The 18,134-nt window shown below is 38.5% G+C and overlaps 1 protein-coding gene across 1 annotated transcript in view; it reads left to right on the top strand.

Annotated features, from left to right (window-relative positions):
* SCUBE1 (signal peptide, CUB domain and EGF like domain containing 1) overlaps positions 1-18,134 on the top strand; it is a 190,323-nt gene that overhangs the window by 96,096 nt on the left and 76,093 nt on the right. Inside the window, exons 5-7 of the mRNA XM_058022515.1 lie at positions 2,691-2,816; positions 10,835-10,951; positions 13,737-13,826. Of these exons, the coding sequence (XP_057878498.1) occupies positions 2,691-2,816; positions 10,835-10,951; positions 13,737-13,826 (333 nt within the window). The remainder of the gene's footprint in view (positions 1-2,690; positions 2,817-10,834; positions 10,952-13,736; positions 13,827-18,134) is intronic.

The following is an 18,134-nucleotide window of genomic DNA, read 5'->3' as shown; positions in this document are numbered from 1 at the left end:
TGCTTTATGTGTTTCTCATCTGTTTTAAAGTTTGGACTACATTCTACTTGAGAACACTGAACAAAGTCATTTTAGGAGTATTTTTCTCTCCTATTTATATGCATTTGTATAGAAGCTAAGATTAGTACTAGAAAGATACTTAGCATATTTTTGTATTTTTAGTGTGACTTATGTGCCATATCATTAAAGACTCTATATTGCCTCAAGAGTCAATTAGCAAAAAAGTAAACTTCATTAATGGTGATTCATAAATTATTTGTGTATTGTAGATTAATACAGAAGACATCTGGACAAATACTGTATCTGCTGAAAAATTAGAATTTTGAATGATTAAAATTATTTGCAAATAGACACAGTTTTAGGTTAGATTGCATTTTTATCAAGGTAAAATATTAATTTGCTGCATTCTTATTTCACTAATCTTTTCAGGCTAAAATGGTTTTGTTTAGGAAATTACTTGTAAATTAATTTTTAGTGATTTTGAAAAATACTGAAATGAGAATTTTTGTTGTGCATGGGCTCCTGCTTATGACTGAAAAATAATAGTCTTTCATTTCACCATTATATTTTCTAAAAGAATGATTTTCAGGCTCAGGAGATTTCTATGGTGTTCTCCAGCTAGACATGCAACTGAAATAATTTTTAGCCAACTCTGATTAATACAACAGATGGAATAATTAATACAGTAACTAAAATATTGTGGTCTTTCACACAACTATCAGGATCACTTTTGTTTCAAAAGATTTTGATCTTCAATTTCTCCCAATACTTTCAGAAGTGCACAGTTTCTGCCTTCCCATAAAGGCAGAGATTCAGTATCTGCAAGTAAACACTGAAAAATCACTTGCTTGATTACACTTGTGGGCCATTAAATATCTGCTTTCATCTCTATAATTCCTCTCTTCTCAGAGCCTGGGCAGTGGGACTCAATCAGCCATGTGTTATCTTTCCCAGATCCCTTTCGGAGCATAGCGCAGTGCACAGGAATGCAGTTTGTCAAACACATTGTGTCTGAAATCCTTTGTTGGGAGAAGTGGAGAGAAAGAGATTATAAAATGCCTCAAACCCTTCAATAAGACCATTCCCAGGTTTCTTGTATCTGTTCAGCCCAACAAAGCATTCATACCTCTCTTTGATGTGGAGGGTGGTGTATTATAACATGTAGTGTGTGTTGTATCTCAGGGCAGCATCTGTTGTCCAGGCTGCAGTTTACAAAGAATAACTTACTTGGTTGTAGTAACTTACTATTTTTCTGCAAGTTTTTAGGCTCAAGGACAACACAGAGGGGAATTTAGAAGAAATAAATACATCTGTTGTCTATAATAGTGGTTTTCATAGGTGGCGAGATTTAAGACCTGGTGTGTTTTGTAGGAGAGATGAACAAAAATACCCAATCAGACTGGTGATGTGTGCTTTTCATTACTCTGCTAATACAAACCTCTCAGAGGTAAAGTTGAACAGTGTGAATAACTTCTTGAAGCTGTTAACTTCTGTCACCCTGAGGCAATCTCTGACTGACTTTTTGTAGCGTTTCATCCTCAAAATTCTAGGCACAAAAAAACATTTACTTGCAATACACTGGCATTATAGGTTTAAGTTGAACATTTTGCACTGGAGTAGTTTTGAGAAATTAGGCTAGAATAGGTGGGAGCAGACACATTGCAAAGTGCCAAATGAGTTGCAGAGTCCACGCTGATGTTGCTTACAGCAGTGTAGCGAACTGAGTTAAAATGGGAATTCTCTGCCAGTGTATTCTGAGAGAATTTGTCTCTCCTTTACAGGTCAGATATCCAAGGGGAAGTCTGGGAAGGCTTTGTAATGCAAATCTAGCTGGCCTTCGTTCACACAAGGAATGTTAGATGCTGATCCATAAGAACTGAGTTCAAGATTTCTGTGAATATGTGGGATTTGAATTAGCACGGTAATGAAAGGCTCTAAGAGTATAAGGTGCATTCAGTATCTAAATCACTGACATGGTTTAGAAAGCTAAATTTGTCTCTGTGATGATTAAAAGAAAGCTGGTTGATACTATTCTGTGGCATAAACATTAGCAGGAATCCACCCATGGCACTTGGATGCTTGTTGAACAGCTGGTATGTTTTGTTTAATACAGTCAAAGACAAAAGTGGTAGTTGGTTTGTTGGAGATGTGCTGTGTTTACAGTGGATGACAGAGAATTGAGATGTAAAACAAATAGCAAAGAAATGGATCCAAGCAAAAATGCTTGGTTATAATATTTGGCAGATTTTGTGTGTTAGAAAATATAAAGCACATTAGCAGGCATATAAAAATGCAAAAGACAGTAACAGCCATTGAATTTATACAAGTAAAAAAAAAAACAGATCACTTATTCAGCTCTGTGGGACAGACAACTTCCTGGAGTATCCTTTAAATCCCTGATATTTTCATGAAAGATTAGACTATAGATACAAAATACAGAAATCCCAAGTTTCTGCATGAAACAGAGACACAGAGTAGTGCTCATATTTGCCCCAGAGCGTGTTTGTCTTTTATTACACTGTTTTGTTGACTATATATCTCCTTTCAGCTCTGTTCTTTTGTCTTGTGGAACATGGTCCAGATGAAAAATAAAAGTTACAGATAAAATTATTGGAGGACTGGATATCTATAATTATTTAGCGATTTTATTTTAATACTAATATTTTCTATTTTTCTTTCCTTTTCCACAGAGGGTATGAACTGTATGAATAAAGATCATGGGTGTGCACACATCTGCCGGGAGACACCCAAAGGTGGGGTTGCCTGTGAATGTAGACCTGGCTTTGAACTTGCGAAAAACCAGAAGGACTGCAAATGTAGGTAGATGAAGATTAAATTTCAAATGCCCCGAAATGTCTTGTTTTCTTCATTGTTGTTGTGTTCACAAGAAGTTATATTTATTTTGGCCAAAGGTGATTGATAATTTTGGTAATGAGGGTTTTTTTGCTGTATAAGATGCATTTGGAGGTGGATTAGAGGGATTGAATAATAGAATCTTGACAGTGGCTCAGTTATCAAAATCATAACTTTTCTACTTTCCTATGAATGCAGAAAAGTGAAGGATTGGTTTAATCCAGGCTTTCCTTGTAAAGCAATACAAATAAAGCATAATGGATTCTGGCTTGCAATATTTTGAAGGTCCACAAAGGTGGATGCATCAATTAATTTAATGATAAATCCACTAGAGCTATCAAATTAAGAGTGTCAGTTCCAATATTTTTAAAAGACAGAAATGATTGCTCTAGTCTTGATTCCACTGCTCACAGTCTTGAATTATTACTTGGAAAACATGCAGCTGCATCATATATACTGTTCTTCAGAGAAAAGCCCAGAGTGTTATATTCTTGAAGCTGGGATGCTAAAGATGCAGATACTCATTAGCCCACAAAATTAGAAATTGTTCTGTACAGATTCAAATAATTGACCTCAGCATTGTCATCTAAAAGCTTCAGAACTGAGTCTTTCTGATGGCTTCAGTGAGTCTTAGATCTGAGTCCAATAGCTTTGCATTCCTACTTGGTAGCTTTGAGAGAGACAAAAGAAGTGTAGTAAAACAACATAAAATGTTTGTTGCTTTGCACAGGGCCAGTATTTTTGAGACAGTCTTTCTTACACTTCAGTTTTTTTCTTGCTGAGATCTCCACTATGTAAACACATGTAGATGATGTTAGTTCACAAGTACAAAGTGAAAAGAATCACTTTTGAATGTCATAAAGAAGTGCCACAGAGTATTTACAGCCTGATTTCTGCTCTATATTAAGAGGCTACACAGGGCCAAAGGCAAAAGCACAGAGAAAATTGCCTTTATGGTAGTTTTCGTTCTCAATGTTTATTAGAAGTGAATATTGTGTGCTGTTAATTGGAGTGCAACGTCAGCTACATTGGTGAAGTATGGGAGGATGTTTACTAATGCTGTTAATGTTTGTTTCCTCAAATTCTTGTATTCTTTGGGAGTTTCAGTAGTAGATGGTGGTAGGAGGATTAGAGCCTTTTCTGAAACATTATTTTTAAATGCCTCAGGGTTTAGAGTAAAAACTTCAATTTATTCAATGCCCTCTGGTGTTCAAATTGTAGTTGTAAGTGTAATGAACTTTTGGTGACAGATTTCTAAGTAGGGACACTGAGTTTTCCAAGGCTGCAGAGCTTACTTTGAAGCACATCAACCTCTAAACCCACAGCACATTCTGCAAGTATGATCCAGAGTTCTTACTTAAAATAATTACTTCTAGTCCTTCCAAATGCACAGAAGTACAGAGGTGTAGCCACATGGCCTGGGACAGTAATTGTGAGATTACAGCAGGCTATTTATAGAAGCCTAATTCTGAAACCAAATCTCAACTTTTAAAAAAAACTTTTTCACAGCTAACCATTTCAGTGCAGCTCTGTTGAAGACACTTCCCGCTTGCCAGCCTGAGCTGGGTCTGTAGCCCTGTATAACAGGGACAGGTAGGGTCTAAGACACCCTTGTAAAACCCCATATCCTTGTCAGTTGTGCTGTTTTATCATGGTCCTCCAGGGATCCAGGCCTTTCAGGGTTTGTCAGAGCTTGCTGCTCTGGTTTTTTTATGTGAACAAGTGACAGAGAGTGTAGTACCTCTCAGTACACCTAGTACCTCTCTCAGAGAATTTTTATCAGCCAGTTTGCAATTCAATCAGACCACTGGGAGAGGTTTTCAAATGTATTGGCCCAAGGCCTTTAGGAACAATTCAAGTCTTCCTCAAGGAAGATGTTAAAATAAGACAGAAAGCAGAAACACTTGGAGGAAGGCTCCATGCTTTTTATGTACCACAATTGTCATTACATGCTAGTTACATAAGCACATCCCATCTTATCATTTACCTTCACATGCTGATAAGGCAGTCACTCTTGCTTCATGCAGTGTCCATTATGGTCAGTGTTCATTAAACAGGCTTGTGTTCAGTAGCTTCCTCTCCATAATTTAGTGTCATGCCTTTCCTACTGCACAGTACTTAAACCCTATTGTGAACACAAAATTTTTCATCCCCTCATGGATTTTCCCATGATACTCATTACTGTAATATCAAAGTGCTTTGTAGACATTTGTAATGTATTTTCAAAATACTCTTCTCAAATTTAAAAGGACTACTTTGCCCATCTTACCAAAGAGAAATTAATATAAAGATATTAATATCAAACTAATTTGGTAGTGATAGGTGATTAACAAGAGCCACACAGAAGCCAGCTAAGCATTTACAGCACACTGATATGATCCAAGCCAAACTCCTGATGGCTCCAGCTGTAGTTGCAAATGCCATAGAGAAAGGACTATAAAATCAGTAACCCGTAATAGAAGAGATTCAAGTGACTTGCCAAGCTCTAAGTAGGGATTCCTCAGTGAAGGCAGAAATAGGTTAGAGTTTTTAGGGCTCTTTTCACTGTCTGATCAAGACCATTCTTTCTTGACAGTCCGTTTCTGGTTTGCTACTCACTCTGCAGCAGATGAGAAAAGATTCCCCAGCTGTTTCCACAGCCCTGACTTTCCCCAGCTCCACTAGGCATTAAATGAGACAGGAGCATTTTCTGCATTTGTCATTGAGGAGAGTTATGACACAATAGGTTTATTTAGAAGTCTGGTATTTTGCAGCTTTTGAGTGCTCAAGATTGCAGCCTTAATGGTTTCTTAGTGTAAATTTTAAATATGCAATTTCTAGTTGCCCAACATGTTAAGAAAACACTGAAGTGTTGAGGCTGAAAGGGACCTCAGGAAGCCATCTAGAAATACACAAAGCAGAATCATACAGATCCATACATGATCCCTCAGATGAACTGAATCCTTTAGCTCCAAAGCATCAATAAACTTCAGCTTTGCGGAGTTTACGGCTACTTCTGTACTTTAATGGCCTCTGGTGTACACAAGCCCAGAAGATTGTGCTTTGTCAGTAATTTTCATAGATACTTGCTGTCAGCAGAAAGAAGATACTTCAGAACAGTCGATTTGGCTCCAGATTATGTTGAAAAAAACATAGGAATTTACCTCTTCTTTCTATGTCTATATCCATGACAGATACTAAGATCCTGCTCCTGAGCACAATTGCATTAGAAGTTTTTGATAAACTGAAGGTTTTTTACCCAAATATGAAAAAAAAAAACCAAGACATTTTATGTTCCTCTCTTTCTTAGCTGGAAGCTTAAAAATAAGAGGAAATCTAAAGCAGATTCACGTACCTGCAAGTTGCAACCTGAAAGAGTTATAAACAAGTAAAAGCCAAATCTTTTGGTGAAAAATGCTGGGTAACCCTGCCTACAGCTGCTTCTGTCTGCCTCCTTGGATAATAATTATTTAAGTGAGCAGGAAGGCTAGTGCAAAGTGATTCTGAAATCCTGCCTAGTACTTTTACAATAAAATGCCAACCTCTCTATGCCAAGTGGCAGTTTTTCAGCTCCTGCAGATGCTGTCCTCATGCAACTGTTTGCTATCAGTACAAAGATCCCCAGAATGTCAAAAATGTAAAGCCATACTAGAATTAATCATGTAAGCAATGTTGCATGCACAGCTTTATCACATAGAGGTGGCCATATATTTATGCAAATTATGTATTTAATGGCCAGTTTAGTTAAGAAACAGTGCAGTTTTCAAGTTATCTGGGATGACAATATGCTCATTTGAGAAGTCCATCCTACAGAAATGAAATATCTGTCTGTGGCATCTGAGCCATGGTATATATTTCAGTCCATTTTTGGACAGGATCAGAACACTATTTTTTAAGTTACCAAGTAATAAATGCTAGATTAAATAGTTTGCCATATGTTTTCAAGTACTTCTTGTCATGGCCATGTAAGATGGATTCTGTGAAATTTCAGAGAAGCACTGAAAACACGATTTAGGCTGTAGAGTGAGGGTGAATTCTGGTACCGTCTGTCTTCTGGGGAGTTTAGCATGGAATATCAATGTCAATACTTAGTAGCATATGTACATTAAAATTCTTCTTGTTCTTTGAGATGCCATTTCTCTTTCAGACAGTTGTTTCTCATTTTTCATTATCAAAATGTAATTTCTACACTAGTCCATATATTTCTCTGGCTGTGAGCTCTGGCCCACATGCCAAGCTGTGTCTCAGGACTGTTTGGCTCAGCCCAGTCAAACTGAATAATGCTGCTGGTTCCAGTGTGGGCAGATGGACAGGTAGAGCCATTCTGCTGCCTGCCAGGGCCTGAAGGGTGTCTGGCCAGCCCAGGACCCTGAGCATTGTAGTCAGTGAAAAGAATTAATCTGGCTTGAAGACAGTTTGAAGCCCCAGTGTCAGCCCCAAAGCTCTTTATCCACGTGGAAGAGTGGTGGGAGAACAGGCTGGTGGTTTGGCTGCCCGCACTGGACCTGTCCCACAGAGGGTGTGTGTCATCTGTGTCATTTGTAGGGCTTCTCTGCTGTTGTACAGTACATTCCTCCCACTAAGGGAAAGAGCCCAGAATTCTGACTGCACTTATCCCAGAATTATGCACTGCAAATGCTGAAGCACTGTCAAAAGACGGTGTTACTCTGGTTTTAGGTCTGCCATATGGGGATAAGTATGTCTGAGTTCTAAAAGATATGTGAATATTCTCCTTTGGTTAAAAAAAAAAAAAACAAAAACAAAAACAACAAAAGAAACAAAAGCAAAAACAAAAAAAGCTAAAAAACCCCTCATTATTTTCCATCCCTTTCATTTTAACATGATTTATGATATTTTAAGGTGATCTCTGTCTGTTGGAATTTACCATCTTGCCTCTGTTTGCCCCTTCAGTATCACAGACTCTGAATGAGCACACAGATGTTTGCATAGCTGCAGAGTCCAAATTTATCAGAAATAGTTTTTAAAATAACACTTTGTGAATTCTCATTAATATTGCTTTAATTCTTTCTCACAAAAATGGAGTAGATCTGGATGTCCATTTGCTTTTAAATTATTATGACTTTCTTCCTCTAAGCAAGAGAAACTTCCCACTGTGTCACTGCCACAGAATGAGGACTGGAAGAAAATTGAAGTGACATATTTTACAACTAGATTTTGTAGCAATTTCACCTGTAGAGCTTGTCAAACTTCAAAATGTTGACTCAAGTTACTTAAAATAAATAAATAAATTGTAGTCTAGACAGAAATTCAAATCCTTCAAAAACACAATTTACTAATGTTTCTAGGAGACAGGAAAAGGAACTGACCTACATGTGCATTCATGGACTGGGTAGAATGGGAACCAGCAACTTTTATAGGCAGGGAAGCTGTAAAAGTGTGTGATTCTGCAGGATTTGCTATAAATGCCATCAGTCTGGTGCAATTTTTTCATAGACAAATATAGTAAGGAAAAGTTCCTCATATTACGTGGGTCAGAGCAAGCCTGTTCAGATATTTTCATCTCTGCCTGCAGAGGCTTTGAGCAAGGAATGCCAAAAATAACCACTGCAGTCGCATTTTTTAAATACACACTTTGTTGCTGATTGCACTTTAAAATCCTCAATAAAAATACTGTTGGCTAGAAATGTATTTAAACATCTGGCATAAACAACACCTTTAAGTTAATTTGTGATGGCACTGCAGTCCAACAAGGACAGAAACTCCGCATAGTCCTAGAGGCATATGGGGTCAAGTAATAAGCATGTCTTCATTGGAAAGGTGGGAACTTTAAGAATAGAGAATTGACTTTGAGTTTTGTTTGTTTTGCATAAAAAATAAAAACCAAAGTGTTACAGTGTATTAAAGGGAAATAAATGTTGCTTCCTTTGGATGCAAAGCAGACTGATTTGCTTCTGCTATTTTTTCACAAAAATAAATTATTAGGTTAGGTATAAAAGTGGAGAAGGAGAAAGAATGCCCGAGGGTGGCTGTTGCTTAGGGGCTTTGGTAATGTAATTCCTTGCAAGTTGAGAATTCTCATGATTTGGGGTATATTCCCTCCCCTGTCTGGTTGGACTGAACCCACCATTTCCATTTTCCAGTTTAGTGCACAAACTGTCAAGCTGCAAAAAGGGAACGTGGATCAGGCAGGTCTCCCCATGTTTTTCACTGCCATTCTTTCCAGTTGGATAGAACAGTGATATTCCTGGAAAGTGAGGCGGGAATTCAGGCAGTCTCTCTTTTCAGAGATTGTTCTTGCCACCAGGCACCAAGGCTATTCCATCTCTCTCTCTGAACAGCACAAGGGTTTTTATTCCAAATATAGAGTGGGAAGGACCAAGGATGCTTGCACCTGTAGTGGCCTCAGGTCTGTACTCACTTGAGAGGTGGACAATTCCTGCTGAGATCTTTGCCAGAATTCAAGAGCTGAAATTGTAAACTTGTGGTTCCCATTCTGGCAGGAGGTTTTAATGGGAATTCTGTTGGATATGCTGTGGTGGGTCTCCCTCATTTGCTTTTTTTAGAACTGTTCCATTTTAAGATAAATACTTCAGTGATTACTGAGAGTGACATGGCTGCTCAGCACTGAGGCACTCACACCAGAGGTGGGATATTTCATTTCTAGTAACTGTGATGGAAAATTCCGGTCTACTCCATTTTCAGGAGCTAGAATTAAAGCAGGGTCACTGAGTTCAGTGGGAAAATATATGAATGTAGCTCTCTTGCATTAGATACAACCTCAGATTTTAGTTAGATATATGATTTTCAAATACTGTTAATCATTATCTTGGTTTTGTTGTATATTGCAACTTGCTACCCTGCCTCTTTTGTAAATTTTTGTCTAGAAGGAAAATTCTGCCGAGACCAATGTGAGGAAAGTTCCTTCTGATTACTGGGAGTCAGTATTTAAATAAATGTAGTCTGCATTTAAAGTACCATAACATTTCAAAACATTTAAGTCCTCTGAAATGATGAGTATATGGCTAAATAATGGCATATTGGATTTCCCCCATATTTGCCAATATATATTTACCAGTAAAGAATCTAGTCCAAATAAAGACAGTAAATTGAATTCAGAAATCAGTCAGATCAGAACTGTTATTTAACATCAAGGTGTGCAGCTGCAAAGGATAAAATGACACAGGAGCAAGTGAGAGGCTTTATTAAATGGTGCTAGCCAGCTTAATATTTTAAATATGGTTTGTCTTAGCTGGCAGAAATTAAATCCATAATGTGACAAAGGAAATCAATTGAATCTGATCTATTAATTCAAAACCTTCAAAACTCTACCTATTCTCATGAAAAATATTTACTTTAATATATCTTTAGTACTTTTTCACCAGAGGACATTTGAATTGGTAAAAGCTGTTCTTCTTTCCTGGAAGTGAAAGTGGCATCTCCAGTGCTTCCGTCCTGGCTGAGGCCAGCACATGGCAGAGCCATAACAACTGTGTATTTTTTGTTGCAGAGAAGGAAAAAAAAACCCCAAACATTTCCTGGTTTATTTTTAAACTTGTTGCTTTAGGGGGGCCAGCACTTGATATAGCAGATTCCAAGACTTTTGTGGTTCTGTTCTTGCTGCTTGGTCTCTGCTTCCTCTACTGAGAGAATGGTAGGGCAACAAAAGAGAGATTCTGTCTATAGACCTGAAACTATACATTTGTATTGGCAGACTTAATTTCATCGTGGGCATGAAGCATGTAGCTTCTAGGAAGACATAGAATTGGCTGAGAGTCAAACTAAAATTATTAATACAAGTAGAGTGGGGAATTTATTTTTCTTTCACTTCTTCGCTGTATGGATTGAGTCTAGGGCATGAGACAGGTGGAAGGGAGGGGGCAGAAGGAAAAAATATAAATAATTGCAAGCACGAATCTTATGTTGCCTTATGTCTTGGTATGTTACTGTTCTTCTGTGTTCTGAAAGGCTCTCAAGACTAATTGGTTTCATTGTCATTTTATTTATATATACATATATACACATTCATTTGGGGCTTAACTAGTAACCTGTAACTATGGGAATGGAGGCTGCCAGCACACCTGTGATGACACAGATACTGGCCCTGTGTGTGGCTGTCATCAGAAGTATGCCCTGCACTCAGATGGCCGAACCTGCATTGGTGAGTACCTCTGTGCAGCTCGTTTGATTTGGGGTTGCTCAGAATCTCTGTGCTGTGTGTGTGTGTGTGTGTGTGTGTGTGTGTGTGACAGAGGGGTGCTCCAGCAGCTGACAGAAGGGTGTTCCCGCAGCTCCTGGCTCAGCCAGGCACACAGAGAGGCATTTGTGTGTGTTCTGTCAAAATGTTTGTTAATGAAGTATCCCTTTGTTACCTGCTTGTGATTTTTGTTTCTGTTCATAACTAGTTTTGAAGTAAAAAGGTGTAGAACACTCATCATTTTAAATGAAGGTTCAGCTCTTCAGTTCACTTTCATCAGTCAAGATTTCCTTGCTTGAGCAAGGTTAGAAAAATTACCTCCCTTTCTGAGCTGTTACCAGGGAAAAGGAGTCATCATTATGCGCTGTGTTCCCTGGTGTGTTTCACGATTCTAAAAACTGCAACACTTGTAGTGACTAAGCTTTCATTCAGAATATCAGCAGGAAAGAGCCGGTCAAGATATGGAGCATCTTGGCAGATGCTTTGCAAACATTTATGATTATAAAATATATGATTTGCTTAACTCCATTTCTTTCTACTCCACTTTAAAATAAATATAAAAGTGCATTTTTGCATGATGCAAGTTAACATTTGAAAATTCTTACTCACAGATCAGAACCTGAAATCCATAATGGTTTTCATTGGCATTGCGGACATGATGACTTTTTTTTGTTTGTATAATTTCAAAGTTCTTACAAATTCTTAGTCATTTCTTGAGGTAAAAAGGACACAGATGCATATTTATTGTATTTTCTCTCCAGTACTGCAAGACAGAGCATTTGAAAGCCATGGAAATCTGTCAGTTATCTTTAGCCAGTGTCTTGGCCAGATCCATGGCTTAAAGCTCTGTAGCTGCCCAGAGCCTTGCTCGCTTCTGAGGGGTTTAACTGCACAAATTGTGGGGCAGTGTGAGGTTTATGCTGGCAGAGGTGAAGCTGAGCAGGGCTCAGAGCTGGGCTCTGCCTTTTTGTCTGCACAAGGAGTGTCTGAGTGCAGGGGATCTCTCAGTGAGTGCCTCTGATAACAGAGAGCTCCATCCTGCAATCCCTGTCCTGTGGCAGTTCCAGATGGGGAGAACTTGCAAGAGTGAGAGCCTTGAGAGCAGGTTTTATTGAATGTATAATTGATCTTCTATTTATTATTGTTCACTAATATACTTAGATGTTTTATTTTGTCCAGCATGTAAAAATATATTTTAAAAGATGTTTACATTGCATCTATTTTTTTTAACTTTTTTTTCCCATTTTTGTAACGTAATACATACAACTCCATGTTACATTCCTTGGTCTTGTGATGTAAGTCACATATTACTGCCTGTGCTGATTTTCTTCCTTCTAAAATAGTTCTTTCTCTTAGAATACTTCTAATTTTTTTTTTTTTACATTTATTTATTCCTGCTTTCTGGTGATGGTTCCTGATTGCCTGTCTTGTCTGATAACTGACGTTTATTAATTATTTACAGAGAAAAAAAAAACAAACAAACTCAAACAAAAGCCTCTATTGCAGCCTGATCCCATCTAGAACTTGTTAAAAACAAAACAAAACAACTTCTTGTTACCACTCAACCATGTAGAGTTGCCACAAACAAAACCTGCCAGCCTCCTCCTCCTCCTCACTTCAGTGATTCCAGTGTTTGCTGTCTTCAGTGGTGTATATATTCCAGCCATCACTGCAAGAATGCAAACTTCTGCAATGCCAGATAAATACTTGTTGACCCCTTGTCTAACATATTTGTCTTCGTTTGCTTGTCTTAACTTTTTTTTTTATGTTTGCTGCATGTGAAAGTCCCAACTTGCATTTTCATTTTTTGTTTTCCTAATGAGCATTTCCCTTTTCCTACAAATCATTTTATTTACCCAGCTGCTGCTCCTCCATTGCTCTCCTGTATCAGAAATCTTTAATTTTATTTCACAAACTGATCATCTCTTCCCATACTTGTGACTGTTTCTGTGTATTTCTAATGAAGCATAACCATTAAAGTCCTCATTATGCTGTATGAAACTCTTACATGTAGGATGTCAGAGACTACCTTGTAAAGTGACCTCTGATGACATCATCCTGCTCACTGCATGCTAATAAAATTACTAAACCCTTTTCTTGCAACATCTTTCCTAGCGTTGAATGTTTAGCTAGTAGTGTTTCATAGACAAGCAGGCAACCAGCACTGCCCAAATTGATCTTTTTTTGTGTTTGTTTGGTTTGTTGTTTGTTTATTTTTGTTGTTGTTGTTGTTTAATTTGCATGCTGTTGTTTCGTTTCTCAGTGTGTTGATGTGTACAAGGCTGTGGTGCATCTGTGCCCATCCATCACCGGACTCTTCTCGCTCTCTCTGTCTGTCCCAGTCTTCTGCCTGCCACATTCACATCCTGGTGCCCCCATTAGCCTAGGTTGTCTTTGGTAGTTTGTTTGACTAGCCTTCCTGAATTTTAATTTTCATCATTAACACCTCTCTGGGGCACCAGTGTTAGCTGTCTTGTTCTCCAGTAGAAATCCAGCTTCCTCTGTGTGATTAATTACTTCAGAGCTGATCATTCTTCCTTCACACCCTCTTTCCTCCTCCTTTACCTAAACACCCTTTTAATTTTTTCCTGGGTTCTCAAAGGGAATTAACTCTCTAACGGGGATTTAGTGCTTTCATGCCTTGCTTCTTGGCCTTGGCTGTGCCATGCCAAGAAACTGTCTTAGGCAGCGGAAAATTGGGCTTGTGATTAACCAACTGCTCCATGTTTGTCCCTTACTTGTGTTTTAGAGAAGGATGAGGCTGCAATTGAGAGTTCTGAGTACAATGCCACGTCAGTAGCTGATGTGGACAAGCGGGTGAAACGGCGGCTACTTATGGGTAACACTTTTCTTCCACTTCCTTTGTTGTGCTCTCACTTTTGTCTGTATGTATGTGGGGGGGAGGTTCTCCTTTGGTCTCATTTGGTTTTAGTCTCCTTTGGTTTTGGTTTGGCCTGGTTTTTTTTTAACCTGACTTCATCTGTGTGGAAAGGTCACCAATTTTGTTAAGTTCTCATCTGTTTTACAGCTTCATTCCTTGTTTTTAAACTTTTTTTTCCTAATGCTGCAGCTTTAATGCTCAATTTTCTCTGCATAGAAAGAAGCTTTTGCCATTAACCTTACTTAGCTTATGCAGGCTACTTTTTACATGTGATTTGTGTGTTTGTGTGTATGTGTTGCTCTAGAATTCCTGAAAAATCTCCTGTTGCAGACCTGCCTATTGACTTAAAAGTGGATGATGATGATGATGACAATATAAACCAATGTTCTATTATATTTGTGATGTTAAATGAGCAAGTGCATTTGCCTAATTAAAATTTCCTGTTCTTTTGATTGAAATGTAAATATTGTGAGTGGAAATTCATTTATTTCCTTTGTGCAGCTATTTTAGTAACCACTGAAAAATCTTTCCCTAGTGACTAGTGAGCATCTGTACGTTCTTCTTTCTGAGGCATGGCTTGTTTCTCTGTGTTGTTGGAGCCTGAGAGAGGAATAGAGTAGGAAGTGCACTGAGCAGTGAAGATAATTCTTTAGCTTCTGCTCCCATTGCACACCTTTGTGCTTGTCTCCTCCACTCTACATTTCTGGCTGTTAGTGAGAAGGGCCTTGTGGGAATAGAAAGGGTTGAGTGGCTGGGCCTCTGCCAGGGTTTGCATGAGACAAAGAGCACAGCATAGCACAGACTGAGGTGTACCCAATGGACCCATGTACAAGACAGGGATTCATCACCAAAGAAGAGACAGGACAAAATTCTGCTCTCTTCCCTCAGGGCTGCTATTTCTTTTCTTAAACCCACTAAGTCCTTTGCAGACTGTCCTGCTAGCCTTTGAAAAGCTTAGCCTGCCTGTGAGTATCCATACCTACCTGGAGTGACCACCTTGAGGAGACTAAAGCCTCACTTTGAGTATTTAGTTGATTGCTGGGCTAATAGTTGGAGTAGGTGGAAATATTTATAAAGTTTCCATATCATTTGTATCTTGTCATCCATGACAAATAGTCCATTTACCCAGAGACCAGCATACAACCACTGTGTAGGAAATGGCATAGTGTTATGACTTTGTAATGGTATTAGATGACAAGACTGAGGTAAAATACCTTCCTTCATGTGAAAATCTGGGCATATGTTCCTTTATTTTCAGATTATCCGTGATTGTTAATTTCCAGTTAGTTTGCAGACCTAGCAAGTGACTCATATTGTTTTATTTTTTAATGATACACAATTTGAAATTATTTAACCCAACAAAAGCAATGAGACAGCTTATCTTGCTTTATAAATGTGCTGTTAACACTTATAGCTATAATTTCAATGAGACCCATAGTCTCACAAGAAGTCAGGAAAATTAGTGTGCCAAAAGAGCTCCAGGCCATTGAAAAATGCAACCCTCTGGGTCTCAATGGTGAGTTTGCCCAGCCACAAATAGTATGTGCAGTACTCTAGAGGTACTGAGCAATGTAGTGCACTGTGTTGATGCCTCAGCCTCTGAAAAAAATAAAAATCCAACCTGAAAATAAGCTTACACTGCTTCCAAGAGTCCAGGCAAATACTATTAAAAAGTTTAGCATTAAAAATATTAGTAACAGCCTTCTTAATTACATCAGGTCTGCAAGTTCCAAGCTGAACATAGACCCTAGAAATAGGCTTAGGGAGATACAGTTTAAGATCCAATTTGCAAAATACATTGTTGAATTCTTCAGTACTTCCTGTATTAGCAGGTATCAGCTGACAGCTGAGAGTTTCTGGACATGCTGTGTTTAAATCACTGATTCCTTAGAAAAACATTAACTAGAGAGGAAAATAAATTTAATTAGTGAGTGAGATCTGAGTGGATGGCTTAATATTTAGGAACTTTTCTACTTGTATGTTTCTGCTGGTTGCTTATATTCAGATGTATTTTTTTTAATGCACTCTTACTCATTTCCAAAGTGTAGTGGCATTTCCATGAAATTACATATGTCTTCAGATATTTTATAAACAGCTGTTTTAGGAAATACTGGATGGTTCCTCAGGAAACTTTATCCCAATTTTTCTAAATAGACTGTGATTTTTGACCCTCCTGCAGACTGTCTTGGGAGAGTAGGAAAAGTAGATGACTTTATGTAATTTTAGTAATCTGATGAAAGGTGCCTTCACTTGCAAGTCCTGAGATGATAGTTGCTAGTCCCCTGTCATTTGCTGCATGCTATCAAAATGACTGTGGTCTGTATAACCCTTGAAGTCAGCCAAGGCTCAGAATAAGCCTGACAAGATTGCTTTAGAACAGTGTTGCTGTCAGACAAGGCTGCCGAGAGCAGTCAGCTTGCTACACCAAGACTGGCCGCCTCAGACTGGCTGTGTCCGAGTCATGGTGTAGTCCTGTGACTTGTGGCTAAATCTTAAATAGAGAAAATAAGATAAATACTCAATTTTCCTTCCTGTTAGATGCATTCTTATCTAGATCTTCTGAGGCAGATGAGAAACTGGTCTTCTCTGATGACCTACAAGAAACTTCCCTTTAGAACTGTCCATAGATGCCTAGGAATTTCCATCCAACTTTTTCGTAATCTTTGGACAGACCCTGAGGGCTTCCAGCTGAAGCCTTATTTCCCTGAATCCAAGAAAAGCACTTGGATTCACAGTCAAGAGTGCTCCAATTCCAGAGATATCTGGTCAGTGAACATTCATACAGCTCATATCCCTCTTCCTCACTTCCCCTTGGCCGTTGCCATCATGGAATGGAGGCAGTGCAGCCTTAGCTGTTCTACAGGGGGGCTCCTGGAGAGGTCCTGCCTTGGTTCTGTGGTGGCTGCTGTGAACTGCACCTTGAGCCATGAGCATTCCATAGTTGAGAAAGGACATGGATCCTGCAGAAGTGCACAGCTCCAAAAGCAGAGCTGTACCATCATCTCTAAGGCACTCATACATTCCTTTTTTTGCAGAACACCTTGCACTTGCTACAAAGCAGAAGGGCACCACCAATGTCTTCATGTCTTCGTAAACATCCGGTGTCATTTATCTTGCAGTTAGTTGAGCACAGCCTTCAGCTCTTAAAATTATGTTCAAATCTCTGTTTTGTGTGTGTGTTTTGTGTAGCAGAATATTTTCTGAAAGTATTTTGTGTGCTTCTTAGGAGCATCACAGCAACCTTCTCCATCTTCCCTTACCTTCTTTTCCTCAGGAACCCATTTGCTAAAACTGTTTTTTCTATCCTAGCATCATAGGATGAATCTGCCTTGCCTGGTTAGAGGGGTGGACTGGTGCATTTCACATATTTTTCAGTCTAAATCCAGAATGAGTGTGAATCACAATATATCTGCCCTGCCTAACTGTATGAGAGACATTCTAGTATGGGCACACAACTTTAGAAGCACCAAACTTCCAGTTAACCCTACTAACACACTTACCTTCAAAATATTTTGTCCAGTGTCACATCTTCATCAATATAAGTTGTTTTTATTCATTTTTCCATATCTTTTTTTGCTGTTAAAGCCCTGGATAGAATTCATAAATCCAACAGCCCCATCACCGTCTAAACTGTAAAAATAAATCATCCAGCAGCCTAGCACTTTATCATAAATAAATTGTAAGTAATTAAGTCTTTTGGGCTCAATTCTCCTTGACCACTGTCTTTCACTCAAAAAGGCTGCAATGTTTTTATAGAGCAATTGTCTGTTGATATCCTGAAGCTTTCTTTTAGAAACCTTTAAGAAACCTTTTAGAACTTGATATTCTAGTCACAGAAATAGAATTCATAGCATCAGTTATGCCATCGGGCTCCCTCATTACAAATAAGCCAACTGCTTACAAAGAGGTGACAAGCAGCTGCAAACTTCCTCTTTAAGAAACCAGAATGTAGAACTGTCTGAAATTTAAGCTCAAGGAGTCTCGTCAGAGATAATGCTTTGCTCTTTGGCTGCCCTTGACAATTCTTTGAACCAAGCAATTTTATGAAGTATTTTTTTATATTGTCTTTAAAAACACAGTTACTCGCTACATCACCATCATCCCAGGCTTACTGGCCTGCATGAATCTGTAAAGTGTTTTAGCAACTCAACCAGGATGCTTTGTGCAGACTGTTTGTTAGATCCTGTCCTCTGGTCAGCTCTTCTTGAAGAGGCAGACCTGACTCATTTCTCACTGTGTTTCATTTTCCTTCCTCTGCTCTTTAGC

This window comes from Melospiza georgiana, chromosome 4 (assembly GCF_028018845.1).
Source record: "Melospiza georgiana isolate bMelGeo1 chromosome 4, bMelGeo1.pri, whole genome shotgun sequence".
In the NCBI taxonomy this organism is placed as follows: domain Eukaryota; kingdom Metazoa; phylum Chordata; class Aves; order Passeriformes; family Passerellidae; genus Melospiza; species Melospiza georgiana.
Note: the sequence above shows the minus strand (reverse complement) of the source record. Positions and strands in the feature narration are given on the sequence as shown.